General features: G+C 48.7%; 1 protein-coding gene across 1 annotated transcript in view; it reads left to right on the top strand.

The window, feature by feature from the left end:
* LOC135902826 (glucose dehydrogenase [FAD, quinone]-like) overlaps positions 1 to 19,028 on the top strand; it is an 82,991-nt gene that overhangs the window by 50,929 nt on the left and 13,034 nt on the right. Inside the window, exon 9 of the mRNA XM_070531382.1 lies at positions 2,829 to 3,006. Within this exon, the coding sequence (XP_070387483.1) occupies positions 2,829 to 3,006 (178 nt within the window). The remainder of the gene's footprint in view (positions 1 to 2,828; positions 3,007 to 19,028) is intronic.

Genomic DNA, 19,028 nt, shown 5'->3' with positions numbered 1-19,028 from the left:
CGAGTTCTTTTCTATGAGATGTAGAGTCCTTAGGTGCGCAGTCCAGGTGCCACATCAGTCGGTCGGGCAAACAGCAGGATCTATGCGGTGGTTCACAAGCTACCCTACGTTCACTCCGCCGGGTCATCGGTTCGAACTGTTGACCCACAATATCTATGAATTTTCTGCCTTCGTGAAAAAGCGTGCCAATGGACCTCATTGTAAATATTCGTGCGCATAAATTCTGAATTTCGCGGCTGGTTAGGGTATTTTTCCGTGCGATCAAGTTCTGCAGTCGATCTTTTTACCGTACTTTACTCGTTAGATATAAAGCTAGCTAGCTGATTTGTAATGTTCTTATTACACTGGTTTAAGTAAAGCAAGGAAACAAAAACATCAGAAAGAAATTCCGCGAACTTAGTTTTTAGCTGAATGCACGAGAAAATGCCGGTAGTCTGCAACAGCTTAGTTTCCAGAGGAAGAGCCTAATGTGAAGTTCAGGAGCCCTATATCGTAAAACTATTCCAATATGTTTTTATTCCCATGTCCTGAGGTCAAATTTACATCACCGCCGACGGAAGCATCGGGCGGCGATCCGCAGTCTTGTCTGAACCGTCAAATGAAGCGCTCTCCTTGTTCATAGGAGGTAACTTATTTCTTTCAAAACACATAACATCGCCTACATTGAGCGGTTTTCTTATCTGATTGGCTCACAAGAGGCAACGAGCACGATCAAGTGGAAAAGGTTTGTGTGGGACCAAGCCAGCGCAATGAAAGAAGATAACCGGACGGTGAGGGAGGTGCCGGCATTTGCGATTGGTCCGCTTCCCCTTACTTAGCTTGCCGCGGCTTCTCCAAAGTAATGGCGGCGTGCAACGGACAATTGAAAATGCCGCTTCAGCGGATCCTCAGCAAAGAAGGCTTGGTAGAGCGATGTTCTATACTTGCCGAAAGGTCTCGACAATGTTGTATGGCCACACGAAAAGTTTTGTGACACGCAAGTACTCTCGGGTAGGCGCGAACAGCCAGTGCCTGGGCGATCAGCGGCAGTCATCTTCAATCCCTTTTGGAATGGGGCGGTCTCCGGCTATTCAAAAAAGTATACAGCTTAGTTCGACATATTAATGCATCTTTAACTTATACACTACCCTTTTACGCAAAGAGTTTTCACTGTTTTGTGACGTCCAGTGACAGACAGGTGAAGTGGGTGCAGCCTGCAACCTTTTGACCAATAGCAGAGGGTGAATGGCAAAAAGCGTTGAATCAGAAATAATAATTTTTATTTTGTTTCACTGAATTATATATAATCAATGTGTACACGTCATGTCAGAATGGGAGCTACCCGGTTTTCGTGACGTCGCATGACAGACAGACGAAGTGGGGGTGCTCCGACAAAGATTTTCGCCCATTGCGGAGGTTGATTGCAGAATTAGAATTGGAAATTTTCGAATAGCTTTGCGTTGTAACGCCCCTGATTATACATCCTTTGGTTCCGATAATATCCTAAATAGGTCATTTTCAACAGGCCGAAATGTGTGTGCCATAGAACCTAAAAATGAAACGATGGACAAGGACAAATACACGAAGTGTACACGTGTATTAGGTTAAGCTAGCCTAGGTAAGGTTAGGTTAGCCGTAGTCATCAGGCGTGTGCCCTAATCATGTAGATGTAATCATGTAGAAACGCCAGATCGTAAAAATATCCAGTGTATGTGTGTGCGTCTTTGTGTGTGTCTGTGTGTGTGTGCGTGCGTGCGTGCGTGTGTGTGTGTGTGTGTGTGTGTGTGTGCCAGCGTTGACGATTGGTCCGCTTCCCCTTACTTAGCTTGTCGCGGCTTTTTCAAAACCATGGCGGCGTGCAACGGACAATTGAAAATACCGCTAAAGCGCATCCTCAGCAAGGAATGCTTGGCAGAGCGATGTTGTATACTTGCCGAAAGGGCTAGTTTGTGTGTGTGTGTGTGTGCGTGCGTGCGTGCGTGTTTATTGCTCTACTCATGATATTGTTTCAGTTTGGCATTTCCCTGCGCGCAGCGCGAGGGCACAATCAAATCGCGCTGTTGGCTCGTAAACCACAACATTTATTATTTAGGACACTTTAAGGGTACCTCCGTGATTCATGTAATATCTGTAGCAACGACAGTTCATCTCTGTTTTCCCAGTAAGTTTAGAGTGGTGGGACTGCCAAGTGATGGAATAGCAACATACGCTAGTCGATTCCTTGAGAGCATAACGTAAACTCAATAGAGCACATTTTAGAGGTGCAGCAGCAACAACTTTGGCCAGGTGATCCGTGAACTGTGCAGCTAGTTTGATCGCGCAGTGTCGGGCAGTGTATTTTTCGTCGCATACAGCCCACAGAGAACTGTTTGTGTTATCGATGCCGGTAATGTGTGCAAGCCTGGAAGGTGTGTTTCGCTCGACTAGCCACGACGAGAGGAACGCTTCGGCAAAGCTTCGCGTGCAATTGTGTCGATAGTGCTTCGCTGCAAACTGATGATGCTGAAAAGTATAACATAACCTCCTTTTACGCAAATGTGGTTTGCATCGTTTCAAACCTCTCAGGAATGCGAATCTGAGTGCCTGTTCCCTTCTTCGGTATGGTGCCGTTGCACGAGTAACAGATACGCGTAAGATATGTAAATATGTGCTTGTGGAGTATTATGCTGTAAATAACGGCAACATTTCTACATATATTTTTGGCGCAGTGCTTTTTCCTTACGCTTAGTGAAGTGCGTAGACCATACGCCGGAAATCACGTTGTGCATAAATAAAAGGTTCATGCTATGAATAAATGGAAATGTAATAAGATATTTTGTTAATCATTTAATGATTTCTGTTATTTTCAGATTTATGAAAATTACTACAAGCTGAAACAGGGACAAAATGTACTAATGATTGTGCCAATACTTTTGAGCCCAAGATCTTCCGGTTTCATTCGGCTGAAAAGCACTGACCCAGAGGAATATCCAATTATTGACCCTCAATTCCTTACAGATAGAAATGACCTTGACACACTAGTCGAAGGTAAGTAATCGAAAACATTTCTTCAACTTTGAGACAGGAGACACCTATGTGTTCATATGTGCTGCGAAATAAGGCGCAAGATGAACTAAGCTTAACTGTGATATGCGCGGCGGGAAGGACCTCAGCTGTGTGTCTGTTCTCTCATAATCTATCCCTCCGTGGCAGGCCACAGCTATTTTCGGCTAGCTACCACAAGATAAACAAGGGGAAGGGGCAAAAGCAAACTCCGGCGCTGCCCCCCTCATCATGCTAATATTATCTTACTGCGCTAGCTCGAATCCACAAAAAATTACTCCGCTTCAGCGCGCCATTCGCCTTTTGTCGGTCAGTCAGATAAGTAACACCTGTCAATGAGCCAGCGTTAATTGCTTTCAAAGCAAGCAAAAGTGACCTCCTTTAAATGAGCTCATCTTTTAATTGGGCTGTTCCAAAAACGCCTGCTGGTCACCGCCTGATGGTTTCGACAACGGTTAAGAAAATTCGCCGTCAGGGGATTGTAACAAAGTCAGAATAATATAGTTGCGCTTTAACCGCTCCGTGCGCTGCGCATCGATCTCGTTGATATTGATATCTCTGCTCGCCAATGCGGAAAAACCATGCCAATGTGAACGCCTCCATATGTAACAGGAAATCAACGCAATATTAGGGTGCCCTACGTTGCAGGGAAAAATTTTTTCCCCTTCTCGTTAGGACTATGAAGATTTGATTGCGAAAAAAGAAGCCTGGGACCAGTGTCCATGTATGCCGTGACTGACCTTTTTAGCCGCAGTGGAGGAGGAGGAGGAAAAACTTTATTTGCTCTAATGGTGTAGAAATTAGCGGTGGCAGATGTGGTCGGCCATCTTCACGGTCTTCTTCCCCATCTGCGCAGGGTCGACGCCCCTATTGCAGGGCACCACTGAGGGTGGATACTCGGCGAGCGTGCCTTACTAGTCCATGCAGGACTACAAAGAGTTCAGCAGCGCGTCAATGAAGGACTGCTCGGTAACGGAAGCTGAGGAAATAGCCGTAGCTCTAGCGGCAGTGGAGGGCTACCGATCCGACAGGTCTTTAACAATACTCACCGACTCGCAAACTACGTGTCGGAATTACATGAACGGCAGAATAGGACGCAGAGTGCTTCACATCCTCCGCTCCTGCAGGGCTAACAACAAAGTGAGGCATACAATTTTCTGGGTACCGGGACACGCTGGAATAGAAGGGAACCTAAGGGCGGAGAAGGCAGCTCGAGAGCACACAAACCGAGCGGCCACAAGCACCGACCCTGAGGCACCCACACCAGTCAACCCAAGCTACTCAGACATATTGAATAAGGGGGTCCGAATCAAATACCCTCCACCCCACAACAGCCTAAATCAGCATGAAGCAACCTCTTGGAGAAGGCTGCAAACAGGAACATATCAAAACCTAAACACACTAAGCAAGATGTTTCCCACCCAGTATAGAGACATTTGCCCCTGGTGCGGCGCCAAGCCCACCTTATAGCACGTTACATGGGAATGCGTTCAGAATCAGCAATTCCTTCAAATAAAAGACCCGAGTGCGGAGCAGTGGGAGAGGGTGCTCTCCAGCAGCGACCCGAAAGTCTAGCCACAGTGCAGATGACCTGCAATATAGTTATCTTCCGAGACATGTAATGCTTTCCTGCGAAGAACCTTTGTTCAATGGGAAATTGACCCTGTGAAAAGTCACTACTCATAACAATAATTTCCTAAGTAAAATTATTTTCTGCGATTCTACGGTTTTTCACGAAAAACCGTCACACATTAACTGAAATGAAGAAGTCTGTGCATCCGGCAGCATACAAACTGCTGAGCGTTGTGGTAGCGAAACACCAGGGGCGAAGCCAGAGGGGCAGCGGAGGCTTATGGGGCTTCAGCACCCCCCCCCCCCCCCTCCTCCCAAATTTTTTCGTGCTGTCTGCACCACCGACCAAAACAACTCTCGACGCCGGAAATCTGGATCTTGTCTAGAATGTCTATTTCACGCTCGAAAAGACATTTCAGCCCGAACACTGCGAACTTGGGCGGGACTTTGCTGCAACGCCCATGCACCCGGAATCACATGACGCAAGGAGCCCCATCCGAGCATGAAGTTTCAAGGACGTTTTGATGGCGAGCGGGCTCGTCGCGGCATATCGTGGAGGCCGCGGATTCTAGGGAGCGCAATAATTTCAATTCCGAAACTTATGGGTGTAAAGTTCTCATAAACTTTTCATGCAAATGTGCATTACCAATTCCAAAGTCGTGCTTTAGATTTTTCATTCCGGAACACTGCAGGTCTAACGTTCTCACAATATTTAGTATGTAGTTCTTTAAATATGCCATATTTTACTTGTCTGGGCAGTGCGTAGCATTTAAGAATCGTTTGCAGCATCTTTTGGAATAGCGATGCAGTTAGTATTCATGTATTTGATCCCTTGACAAATTTTACAAGGAGGCCGAGCTGAAACGTGAGCCCCTACCCCCCCCTCGCGAACGAAATTTCTGGCTACGCCAGTATAACAGACATAACGAAAGCCTTTCACAATACTAACTATGCAAACATTATTGCCAACCTCACCGAACTGGGTCGTCCACCGACGGCCATAATATTGTTACGGTGAAGGGAACGAAGAAGTTGGATTGGACTAGACGAAGACGAAGCCTTGCAGTTGCCTGAACGCCATATACGCCAGTTGTAAATATACGTTATTTTACACTCGAGGGCCTGCTTTCTTCCTGCAACCTTTTGGTGGAAGGTGTGGAGCACAATCACGGAACTTCGAAGCGGACGTCATCTACCTGCCACCACAATGGCAAATCAACCGACACAAGCGACAATGCCTCAGCAACCCGTGCCAGCGGTCATCCTGACTCATCCGCGGGACCCAGGGACATTTTGTGGCACGGACACCGCCGATGTCGAGGACTGGCTTACGATGTACGACCGAGTGTGAGAAAACAACAGGTGGGATCCAACAATGATGCTAGCAAACGTGATACATTATCTAACAGGAACTGTTAGGAAATGGTACGGCGCACACGAAGCTGACCTAACGAGCTGGGATGTCTGCAAAGAAAAAATGCGAAACCTGTTTGGCAGACCTGTCGGTCGTCAGCTGGCGGCAAAAAAAGAACTTGCGTGTCGCGCTCAAACGTCTACAGAATCCTATATCGCCTACATACAGGACGTGCTAGCCCTCTGTCGCAAGGCTGATAACAACATGACCAAGGCAGACAAGATTGGTCACATATTGAAAGGTATTGCAGACGGTGTCTTCAATCTCCTGATGTGTAAAGATTGTGCCACTGTGGATGAAATTATAAAGAAGTGCCGGCGCTTCGAACGAGCGAAGGGCCGCCGCGTCGCCCAGACTTTCGACCGATTGCCCAATACCGGCACGAAATCTTCTTGCGAAGACCCGCCGCGCTTCCTTCAGCCCACAGGACCGGAATAAATCACGCGCATCGTTCCCCGTGAGCTTGAAGCCATGGCTCCGGCTCCAGTCCGTTCTGACTGTCGGGAAAGCGTGCCCGCTATCTCCCTTATACAACCGGTCGTTCGGGAGGAAATAGCATGTTTGGGACTTCCATCTCTCTGCTCGGTCCCCCATACAAACACCTACCAGATTTCTCCGGCCGCTCGCTCCCAGACGCAAAGCTTTCGGCCCCTCGTCGCAACCCAGCTGACTGGCGCACAGCGAATGATAAACCTGTTTTAATTGTTCCGGTATTGGACACATCGCCCGTCATTGCCGCAACCATTGGTCCTCGCCTCCTCGGTGGTCGCCTCCGAGTCACTACCGCCAAGGACCAGACAATCGTACTTTCTCGCCCTATACGCCGACTAGGAACATCAACCCTGACAGCGCTCCACCAAGATGCAGCCGCTCCCCTTCTCCACAAGGTCGTAGGTCCCATTCGCCTCTCGTTCACCGCTCTTCGTCCGCTTCTGCAACCGGTCGCTTCGCTTAAGGAAACTAGGTGGTGCAGCTCCCGCAGGTGAAGCTGCAACTCCGACCCTGCCCACAAATCCTCTGTTGACCCTGCCTACATTTGGGAACCTACTGAACATTGAAGTTGATTGCGTTCCTGTTAGATCTCTCGTTGACACAGGAGCGCAGCTTTCAGCTATGGGCGCTGCTCTCCACCGAAGGCTCAAAAAGGTTCTGACACCCGCCATACCGTGCACTGTGCGAGTCGCCGATGGGAGTATTTCACCTGTCCTTGGAATGTGCACAGCACGTGTGACCATTGGGGCCATTATGCCGTTGTTCTATTTATCGTCCTTGAACACTGTCCACACGACCTAATTCTCGGCCTCGACTTCCTTTCGAAACAGTCTGCCCAAATTGACTGCTCCGTAGGTGTTGTACAGTTGGATCTGGCGCTTCCTGCCGACGCAACAACTTGTGTTTCACACCGCTTATGTTCTGCTGAGGTTGCAAGGATGTCTCCACAAGCGGCTACAAATGTCCTCCTGACGTCCTGTCCTCCCATACCTGATGGCGAGTACGTCATGTCGCCGCTTACTGACGTGGTTTTGTCGCGCAATATTGCCCTACCGAGCACCTTAATCCGGATCCGCGAAAACTGCGCTCGCGTGCCCATCCTCGATTTTGGATTTTCGTTGCATGTGCTGCCAGACGGTATCGCCATTGCGCATATCTCTCCTTTGCAAGGATTTGAGATTTCTTCTTTGACCTCTGAATCCTTCGTCAGTACCAACGGACCTTTGTCACCCACTCCTCCGTACTCGACGCCTGCGTACGATGCTTCTAAGATGATCGCCCCTGACCTTCCTTCCGAGCAAACAACAGCTCTTCGTCACCTCCTGTCATTTTTTCGGGACATCTTTGATTTGGACGACCATCCACTTGGCCAGACATCTGTTGTCACGCATCGCATCAACACCGGTGAGGCCAGCCCCATTCATAGGCGACCATATCGTGTCTCCGCAATAGAAAAGGCCATCATACAGAAAGAAGTAGACAGGATGATGGACAAGGACATCATTGAACCTTCCAGTAGCCCGTCGGCATCGCCGGTTGTCTTAGTAAAGAAATAAGACAACTCGTGGCACTTCTGCGTTGACTACCGTCACCTCAACAGGATAACAAAGAAGGATGTTTATCCCCTGCCACGCATTGATGATGCTCTTGACTGCCTTTACGGATCCCAATACTTTTCATCAATCGACCTCCGCTCCAGCTACTGGCAGATTAGCGTCGATGAGATGGAGCGCGAGAAAACGGCCTTCGTCACACCGGACGGTCTCTACCAATTTGAAGTCATGCCGTTTGCATTATGCAATGCGCCAGCTACATTCGAGCGCATGATGGACTCTCTCGTGCGTGGCTTGAAGTGGTCTACATGCCTCTGTTACCTCGGCGATGTGATTGTGTTTTCGCCGAACTTTGAGAGCCACCTGCGGCGCCTCACAACCATACTCTCCGTGTTTCACAGGGCTGGCCTTCAGCTAAACTCCTACAAGTGCCATTTCGGTCGCCGTGAAATTAACATGCTCGGCCATCTCGTAAACGCCGTCGGAATCCAACATGATCCACAGAAAGTTCACTCTGTGCGAAATTTTCCTGTACCTTGTTCAACAAACGATGTCCGTAGTTTCCTGGGCTTATGCTCTTATTTCCGGCGATTTGTGAAAAATTTTGTCGACATCACTCACCCTCTCACTGACCTTCTTAAGAAAGACGTCTCTTTCTCTTGGGGACCTCTGCAGGAGAAAGCCTTTTCTACCCTGATTGAGCGGCTTACAACTTCCCCAATTCTGTCACACTTTGACTCTTCTGCGCCCACTGAAGTACGAACTGACGCGAGTGGTCATGGCATCGGCGCTGTCCTCGCTCAGCGTCAATAGGGCCCAGACCGTGTCATCGCTTACGCTAGCCGCCTTCTTTCCACGCCCGAGCGAAATTACTCCTTTACCGAGAGAGAATGTCTCGCGCTCGTATGGGCGGTCGCGAAATTCCGGCCGTACCTTTTCGGTCGGAGCTTCTGCGTCGTAACCGATCATCACGCCCTCTGCTAGCTCTCCTCTTTGAAGGCCTCAACTGGACAACTTGCACGTTGGGCATTGCGTCTGCAGGAATATACATTTTCTATTATGTATAAGTCAGGGCGCCTGAATAAAGACGCTGACTGCCTGTCCCGCAATCCCGGGGATCAACCGGAAGATACCGATGCAGACTCGGATATCAGTGTTCTATCCATCTCTGACTTCCTCCATATTGGCGGCAAGCAGCGCAAAGATCCTGTTATTCGAACACTTATGGAACGCCTAAGCTCCTCGCCCAATGACCCGTCGCTCCGCATGTTCACCTTGCGCGATGGAACTTTAAACTGTCGTAGCGTTCGTCCTGACGGCCAAGGGCTCCTCCTAGTCGTTCCCAAGCACCTTCGACTAGCCGTGCTCCAGCCACTTCACGACGCTCCTACTGCTGGACTTATGGGCATCACTCGTAGATACGACCGCCTGTGGCGATGCTTCTGCTGGCCCGGCATTTATCGCTCTGTGCGCTGTTATGTCACTTCTTGCAACCTGTGTCAGCGCCGGAAGACACCTGCTGCACCTCCCGCTGGTTTGCTTCAACCAATCGATATCCCCACAGGGCCTTTCTTTCATGTGGGCCTAGACCTCCTGCGCCCCTTTCCAATTTCTATCAAATGCAACAAATGGATTGCTGTAGCAACCGATTATGCCACGAGACATGCCATCGCGTGAGCGCTGCCAACTAGCTGCGCTACAGATGTCGCAGACTTCTTACTATACGACGTCATCCTGCACCACGGCGCCCCTCGCCAGTTGCTGACGAATCGCGGCCGCTACTTCTTATCGAAGGTCGTCGATGACCTGCTCCACTCCTGCGCAACGCCAGATTGCTACCGCGTACCACCCTCAAACCAACGGCCTCACCGAACGACTCAACCGCACGCTAACTGAAATGCCGGCAATGTACGTTTTCGACGATCAGCGTGACTGGGACGTCGCTTTACCATACATCACTTTCACATGCAACTCGTCCCTTCACGACACTGCCAGATTTTCACCATTTTACCATTTTACCATCTGACGGAAATAATCAGAAGAATAAGAATGGGCTGCGGTGCGTTTGGCAGGCATTCTCAGATCATGAACAGCAGGTTGCCATTAACCCTCAAGAGAAAAGTGTATAATAGCTGTATCTTACCCGTACTCACCTACGGGGCAGAAACCTGGAGGCTTACGAAAAGGGTTCTACTCAAATTGAGGACGAAAAGAAAGGCTATGGAAAGAAGAATGATAGGTGTAACATTAAGGGATAAGAAAAGAGCACATTGGGTGAGGGAACAAACGCGACCTAATGACATCTTAGTTGAAATCAAGAAAAAGAAATGGGCATGGGCAGGACATGTAATGCGGAGGGAAGATAACCGATGGTCATTAAGGGTTACGTACTGGATTCCAAGGGAAGGGAAGTGTAGCAGGGGACGGCAGAAAGTTAGGTGGGCGGATGAGATTAAGTTTGCAGGGACGGCATGGCCACAATTAGTACATGACCGGGGTTGTTGGAGAAATATCGGAGAGGCCTTTGCCCTGCAGTGGGCGTAACCAGGCTGATGATGATGATGATGATGATGATGATGATGACCTTTTGTATGGCCGCGACCCCACCTAACCCAGCACTGGTTACGCTCGCGATGCTATTGACTTTGCCGCCAGGCCCGAGATGCCACCCGTCATCGCCTTACAGTCTCGCAAGCTTCTCAAAAGCGACGGTACGACCTTCGGCACCGAGACTACCATTTTTCACCTGGTTGCCTTGTCTTTCTCTGGACGCCTTCACGTCGCGTCGGCTTGTCGGAAAAACTACTTTCCCGGTATTCTGGTCCGCACCAGATCTTACGCCAACTGTCCGACGTGACATACGATATCGCCCCAGTCGGTCAGCGTTTAGTGCATCGCAACGTCACCAGCGATGTTGTTCACCTCGCCAGGCTTAAGCCCTATGTCCCCTCACTGAGCGAGGCTCTATAATTTGCACCGGGACGGAGCTACTTCACCGGAAGGGTGATGTTACGGTGAAGGGAACGAAGAAGTTGGATTGGACTAGACGAAGACGAAGTCTGGCATTTGCTTGAACGCCATATAGGCCAGTTGTAAATATACGTTATTTTACACTCGTGCGCCTGCTTTCTTCCTGCAACAATATTTGGCTACTCATTTCTTTAGAATCGCACTTTACGACTAAAGTAGATGGACGGCAGAAAGTGTGCTTCACATCGAACACAGGGATCTCACAAGGTTTGGTTTGGCTCCCCTTCAACATTGTTTTTATACGTCTCGCCTGACAACTACATCTTTCATCGCGTTGGCGTTCCCATCTGCGCTCTTGACTGGAGGGGGGGGAGGATGCACGGTGGCGTGAGGCGGGGGGGGGGGGGGGGGCTACGCTCGTCAGCGGCGTCAGCTGCCAAGGTCAGCCTGCGGTACCAGAACAAGGAAGCTACAGTGTCAGCATTCAGAATAAAAGCAGGAATAGCGATGCACAGGACGAACGAGTAAAGAGCACAGGACAGAGTACAGGACAGCGCTCTGTCCTGTTCTTTCTACTCGCTCGTCCTGTGTTGCGCTGTTCCTGTTTTTATTCTGCAGATGAAACAACCAGTCCCTTTGAACACATTGCTAGCGTAACTATGGTTATGAAGCTGCTGAATTACAAAAACAAGCTCTTACGAATGTCCACCCGGAGCGAGGATTCCAGGCCACGTAGCGCTCCTTTCGGAGACACGGACGAAAGAAGGTACTGCCTACGCCCGAAGAAAAGAAAACAGTGGGAGAAGCGGGTGACTACAAAACCTACCAACCAAATTCGCATCCAGGCTGATACCGTACGCCGATTGAGCATGAATAAAATGAAATGACCTTCGCTCTAAGAAACATATTCAGAACGTAGTTATCAGCGACGATAAACGTGCCTTCCCTGAAAGGAGAGAGCGAAAGCCTTACTACACAAATTTGAAAAAGCCTACGGAAATTTCAAGTTCAGACGTTCACTTATGAATTTGTTGCAGTGTTCGTGGAAGAAATGCAAATGCTGTTGCGCCGCATCGAGGAGAAAATGACAAGCAAACGTATTGGAGTACCATATACTAGACATTCAGGAAGAAGTATTTCTTGATCTCACACGTCTCTACCTGAAGTAAGTCACTGACTTAAAGCAAAGATCACACAGTCTTGCACTTGCGAGCAAGAGAGTATGACTGTATCTGCAAGTTGCCAGGCCAAGGTATTTCGACGCCAACAGCCTGAGCGCCAACAAGCTGCAAGAATCCCTCCGCGTGATTGTCCGCTAAGTGCTAAGCAGGCCGCTCCCTGCAATGCAACCTGAGATCAAAAGCCACACCGCGTATACCGTGCAGCAGGGTTTCGGAACACCGGCGCCACTTCCGCCAGGATGGTGAAACTATCTACACAAGTGTCGAAAGCTATGACATTACCTGATCACACTACTTGTCTGATAGCACTACATGACTCAGCACACGCTACTCAACACCGAAGATCCGTTTTAGAGCGCAGCTTTTAAGCGCCCGCTCCTGCGTTGAGCGTCGGCATGCCTCGACAGCGTCATAACTAGTAAACGAGCTAATGAACGCGGGCGAAAGATGAAAGCATACGCGGAGCGCATTGGCAGGTGAAAGAAGATAGCGTGAGGAAGGAAGCGCAGGATGAAGCTACATGGTAAGCATGAGGCGGAAAGTGGCGGAGGAGGAGAGGAGAAATGACCTGCGCGTTTGCTGAGTTGCCGGCTTCCAGGGCATCCCGCACTGCGTGGGCGATCTGATCTGCACTTCCGAGGGGCAGGGAAGGGCTACACTTGTTCGATGTGTAAGCTGCTGAGGTCAGCCAGCGGCATCAGCTTTTGTGAGGTGATCCGTATTCGGAAACTCCGCCGCTTAGGGAGCAGTAAAGCCCCTAAATTATCTAGAAGTAACGGCATCACATCTCTCCTCCTCCTATCCCGGCGCTCCTTGTCGCGGCTCCTCCGGGCGCCGACGGTGGCGGCACCTCGGCCGGGTACAGCTAGCAGACGCTCCCAACGTGCGCCCTTTGGCGCGAGGTGCACTGCGTGCCTGAAGGATTTGGTTGTTGCGTTTATGAAAGGAGAGGCTCATGAATGAGTTACTCCAATAACTGCCGGTGTCCACGTTGCACTGCTTTATCGAAGCTCCTTCAACTGCGATCGCTTCGACTGCGGTGTGAACGGCGGAGGTCGGGTGCTCAAGCAAGCGAACGGAATGTTTTTTCTCCAACGGTGCCTTTTTATCAGCTTCATGTGAACTTCAACGCCACCAAGAGAAATTGGAACAGCCTACGCTTTGTGTGTGGATATTTACCTTTTACTTTTATTAGAAGACATGCGTGGGGTCTAGGTTCTATAAAAACCAGTGGTGGTGTACTACTTCCATAACCTGTCAAAGGCGCGTTTGCTGGTACTACAAAAAGGCTTGCTAATGCATCGGGCGTTAATTTCTTGATGCCGTTATTTTGAATCATTTGGCTTTCAAATTGGTCTTCCGTGAAGTGATTGAAGATGAAGATGAAGTGATTCCAAACTGGTCTTCGGGGAAAACGCTAAGACTTGGTGTGGCGCAACTATCTTGTTTTAAATTATACAAGGCGCGGAAGAAAACATACGCCGTGATATTTCACAAACAATTTCGAAAATAAGAACTGTTGATACGTCAGCCCGCCATTTGCGTGGCAATAACATTTTTATCAACTTCGAACGTTGAAAATGGTCTGTGTCATTGTGTGCCCCTTCGTTAACGGTTTCTTTTACCAGATCTATCCGCGTTAAAATTGTTTCCACCAGCTTAGATATGCACGACATTTTTGAACCCAATATATTTTCGGCTGTGTTTAGCGGATGTCTGCATTCTGATTTATTACGCGCTCAGATGTGGCGTACTCAAGATATAGCTGTCATTATTGTGCCTAGGCACAGTAACTGCCGACTTTGGTAACAACCCCACAAGTACAATTACGCGCGACAATGCGCCCTACATAAATGCTAGACCTTCACCGCGAGTAGCACGATTAGCAGGGGCTCAAACAACGACAACCGTCATTTTAGTCTGGAGTTCGTCAGCAGACTCCAAATAAAGAAATACGTCTAACAATGCGCCTCACTTCAAAGATAGACCTGCGCAATGAGCTATGTGAACAGCGTGGCCGAATTAACATATGAAGCGCAACTTTCGTGCCTGAGCCCAACAACGGTTTCAACTACAAGGAAACAAGGGTGCCATGCAATGTGCACGACATCATAATAAAGCCTGCCGAACCACAAGCGCGAACGGCGAGGCTCAGACGACATGTAGCACGGCATCCGTAGCAGCGAGTGAACGTTTCCAACTACAACCATGCAGGACGTTATTTAGTGCTAGGAAAGGCTGCAAGCGCTCGCACTTCTCACCAATTCTTCCGAAAAAATACGAGTGACTTCTGATGAACGGCCACTTACCTCACAAAAGCGCGGGTATTTCGCATTTTCAATGTTTGCCTGGCCGATCTAGTGCAGCCAAATCTTTCGGCGAGCTTGGTTGCTTCTTCCGGATGGAAAGAGGAACAGTCTTTTCCTCTTGCCTCCTCGGTTGTTGCAGATATAAGCACAACATAGGCTAGGCGTCGCCGCCATACGTAAACGGCACCAGCGCTAGTGAAACGCTTTCCGTCAAATGTCCGCTGCCAGAAATGAACCAAAGCGCCATTTTGATACCCGAGAATGGCGCCGGCGTCTGCTACGAACCAAAAAAGAGCGCACTATTACGGACCACGGCGCTTCGACCAATAGGAGGGTCGACTCTGCGGAAGCGCGACTCGCGACGGAGAAAGCAGCAAAGTTAAGAGGAAGTCGCTACTTTGAGTATTATTCAGGGACCTTAGGTGCCAGAGGCAATCGACGGTAATCCTCTTCCCTTGCACGACCTCCTAGATCGGCGTGCGCCAACCTAGGGGACCGTTCCCTTTCTCCCCTCCTCTCAACTCCTCTTCCATTTCACTCCCTCTCCACTCCATCACCTCGGACTGTCTCCGCGCACATCCGCCGGCCCGGCGCCAGCTTACCCTGCTGCGTGAAGCTTCATGTTTCGTTATCTGAGGTTATCAAAAAGCCTGCGCTGCTGTGCCTGCACAGCCGTGGGGCAGTTTCGTCAGTTTTGGGTCCTAGATAGCTGCGTGCTTGTGCACCGCGATGTTTCATCCGTTTCACGCACCACTCGTGCATCGTGCAGTGGTGCATCAATACCCCCAAAACAAGCCGCGCAAGGTTCTTTCGGGTGCCTAAAGACGAGAGGTGAGCGTGCAGAGCCAAGTAATAAGAATACGTGTGTCCACGAACACGTCCCTGTGCATGTGTGTGATCCATGAGTCTAAGGACGCCGTTGCGCCTTGATTGTGCTACACTTCCATCTTACCGGTAGAGAAACCTGACAAATAGATCTTCCTCCTCATTATCACCTGGTCGATGACTTGTGTTTTTCTGTGCCAAGTCTCATTCTGCTGCTTCAGTAACTCGCTCAGCTTTCCATTCCGCTCTCAGTGCTTTTTCTGTGTGTCACCGTTCTACAAACGTACTAGCAGCTGAAAAATCACTGTTCGTGTTTATGTATTATCTCATTAATTGCCGATGGGGAAACAGCGCGAACAACCTTCATGTGTAGGCATGATACGCTTTTTTTTTTCCTTTAAAGCATGAGCATTGCTAGATTACTACATGCAGATTTTTGCAGTTCGTGTTTATTACACAAAGGAGTACCGAGTAGGTATGACGTAGGGCCTTAAGTGACGTAATTTTACTTCTAAGCATTGCAATCGGGGTGAAAGAAAAGTTATGTTGTTGGTTTATCTTACCTGGTCTCTTATTGAGAAGTATGCCTTTCTGCGAATATTTTCCTCGTGCTGCTGCAAAAGCTGACTACATTCTGTGCCTCTTGCCACCTTTACTCAAGTTGTGGCCAAGTGCAAAATAATGTGATAATGTGTATTTCAGTTTTTAGTACGATGTTATTTTTGTTCTGCCATGTCTTTTTCATTTTGTTCAATAGTAATGAACATGCCACGCATTTCATATACTTTTGTGCAGGTTTCTAAGTAAGCTTTTTTCTTTATATGGCTCTCAATCAAACAAACTTAGCATTTTATTCTATTTTTAGGTACTTTGCGTGTCATTGTTTTGTCATTACCAGTGAATTTTCCCTTTGCTTAGCGGTGATGACTATTTCCAACACGTAGTCTAGTTTTGTGCAGTATCTCAGTGAGTACATTAGAAGCTGTCAGTGTGCATATCAGAAGCTATTCTACACTTTGGTCTCTAGGGCATGATATAACTTTTTTTATATGTGCATACATGAGACGGCCTGCGCGTTTTCTTGAGTCTTTTATCTTATTTCAGTGTCTGTGAACATTTTTATTGTTTGGTAGTCATATACATATCATGCGCTTTTCATTTTTGTTCATTTTCTGAGCGTGTATCATACCAAGTTATGCGAACATCTCTGCTTTCGGAAACGGAAGTCTATAAAACGAGGCCAAAGATCCGTTGTGTTGGAAGTGGAACTTATGTATGTTGTGGCATATGCTGCCATACTCAAAATATGGACAAGACTGCGCGCGTGCAAACACATAAAGAACTCACGGCGCACTGCGCTCCAGTTCACAATGCCATAGTCTGGCGTAGAGCGCGCGCGCGCGATAAAAGCAATACGCGCCGTGGACAGGCGAAAAGAAAGCGCAAGTGAAGGTGCGCGTGGCAAGGGCGAGGGCGGAAAGGGAGCGTAGCGGGTCTTCATAGTAAAAACAAAAAGAAAACACAAAGATTGCTAAGGTAAGGAGACACCGCGTAGTTGCCGCAAGGTAGATCCAAATAGGTCGTGAAGTTTCGGGCGAAAGGCGCTTCAGTACAAATTGTCACCGACATCAGCAAGGGTGGTTATGGAAGCAGCGACTGAAGCGCGATTATGTTTGTAGGGAACAAGGATTGGGAAGGAAAAAAGGCGCTTTTTTTAAATTTAAGCTATACACATTTAGATTCATTCGACGAAAGTAAAATTCTTGGTCAGTTTTAAATATATGTAACGAGTTAAGAAAGTTCAAGTTAAATTAATTTTATTATTATAAATAAATACATTTGTTTTCAGCGACGATCCTTACAGCGAACGCTGACACCGCTATCACTCGTAATGCAATGCAGATATTGAAATATGCAGAAAGGCGCGCTCGTAAAGTTCACCCGTGGAAATACGCGCCCCTCACGACAGTTGTGCTTTTTTGCTTCCCGAAGCTTGTCTGAATTTGGTGACGCGGGTAGCTTCATCACATCTTAACCTGTTCAACCAAAAGTAGTGAGTTACGACCACCAGATAATTGTTTAGTTGTTTTCGTGTGACTGCGCTGGCCGACGGGCTTGGCATTCGACGATAGGATCAGCACTCTACCCCTAAAATTTCGTCGGCCTGCAAAGAAAGTAGGTTCTGTGCAGGGGCGCGATTTCGCCAGCCGTACGGTTGGCCTTCTCCTGCATTGCTTTCCCCGCTGAAAGCTCGAAACGCCCATCAAGATGAATGGTGGGATGTTTGAATATATAGCTCTAAAGGCAGGCCAACAAAACAAATTTCGTGCCTTCGAAAACGAAATGACGCCACGTCTGTTTTTATCGGATATGGCGTCACATCGTTTTTTCTTTCGCCAGAAGTGTTCCCTCAACATACATATGGCGCTAAGCCCCATGAACCATCGATGAACCGCCGTGATTTGAACGTATGGGCTCCTATGGAAGCTTCGCTACCAGGTATACTTTCCTTGGTTCTTGTTCCTGTTGCCATGACAACGTAAACAATCGTGTGCGCCGCCATTTTAGTAATGTATTGCCCTCCCGCTAGGGTAGTAACTGAAGGGGACCTTGGTGCTAGCGTAGAAAGCGCATCTGCCTAAAAACAGCCAATGGCAGCCATGCAGAGATTCACTCCGGAACGTGATCACGGCTCCCGGAAACGGTGTTGGTGAGCGCCTGCGTCTGAAGCTGGACATGACCCGCCATACCGTCGCCGGTATGTCGCCGCTGACAACGGTGACACGATTTTGCCACAACGCAGGGCCGCTCTCATCGTTGGCAAAACGAAAGCCTGAAGAGAAAACAATAGCGTTGTGCAAGAGTGGCTGTATGGCGACGGTGCCTACGGTATGGTGCCAGAGTAGCGCGCGTTGTTGCTGTGGAAACAAAGCTCCCTGTTCACAGCATTCTCTTTCTAATATGAACCTGTATAACCACAATAAACATATTCACACGTGATAGGAAAGTATGTATTGAGCTGCGCTCAAAATTCGTATTACGGAATATAGTAATCGTCGGCGATTTTTTTTATGCTGCTCTTTTTCTTATATCATTAGAGTAGTTAATTCAATATTTTGCCTCACCAATAAGAAGGGTCGATGTGCTCGTAGCACTCCGCCCATGGTGCTGCACAGTTTCCCCCACATATGACGCAATGATGAGGCTGTGAGGAACGGGTGTAAAGGCTCTTCCCACGCCAGCCGTTAACGTTCACTCCTTGAATCAATTAGAGGGCTTTTGTGACGGTCAGCTTGCAGCAATTTGAAGAGCCTCGCCTTGGCGGTCGTTACCGCTTCCGCATAATACGGCGGTTGCTGTAATCGCAAGTGGAGTTTCTATGTTGCCCTTGAATAGCTAGCGCTGGGCCCCGTCTTCGCCAAGGTGGGCGCTGGTGAAACTGTCACATCTTCGGAAGCACGCCACAAATGCCCTCGCCGTTTTAAGAGGCAACACACGTGACTATCAACATTCTCACGGTGACCACTCTTGTGGATATCGGGGCTGGCTACTCAGTACTGAGCAGACGATTTGCAGCGCAATTGAGGGTGGTGAGCAACACGTTGAACGTGCTTCAAATCTGCGAGGCACGCGGTCACACTGTAACGCCAACGGTAAAATCAATGCGAAGTTGACGATATATGGCCTCAAC

Source organism: Dermacentor albipictus, chromosome 1, assembly GCF_038994185.2.
Source record: "Dermacentor albipictus isolate Rhodes 1998 colony chromosome 1, USDA_Dalb.pri_finalv2, whole genome shotgun sequence".
Classification (NCBI taxonomy): domain Eukaryota; kingdom Metazoa; phylum Arthropoda; class Arachnida; order Ixodida; family Ixodidae; genus Dermacentor; species Dermacentor albipictus.
This window is presented reverse-complemented; position numbering and strand designations above follow the sequence as displayed.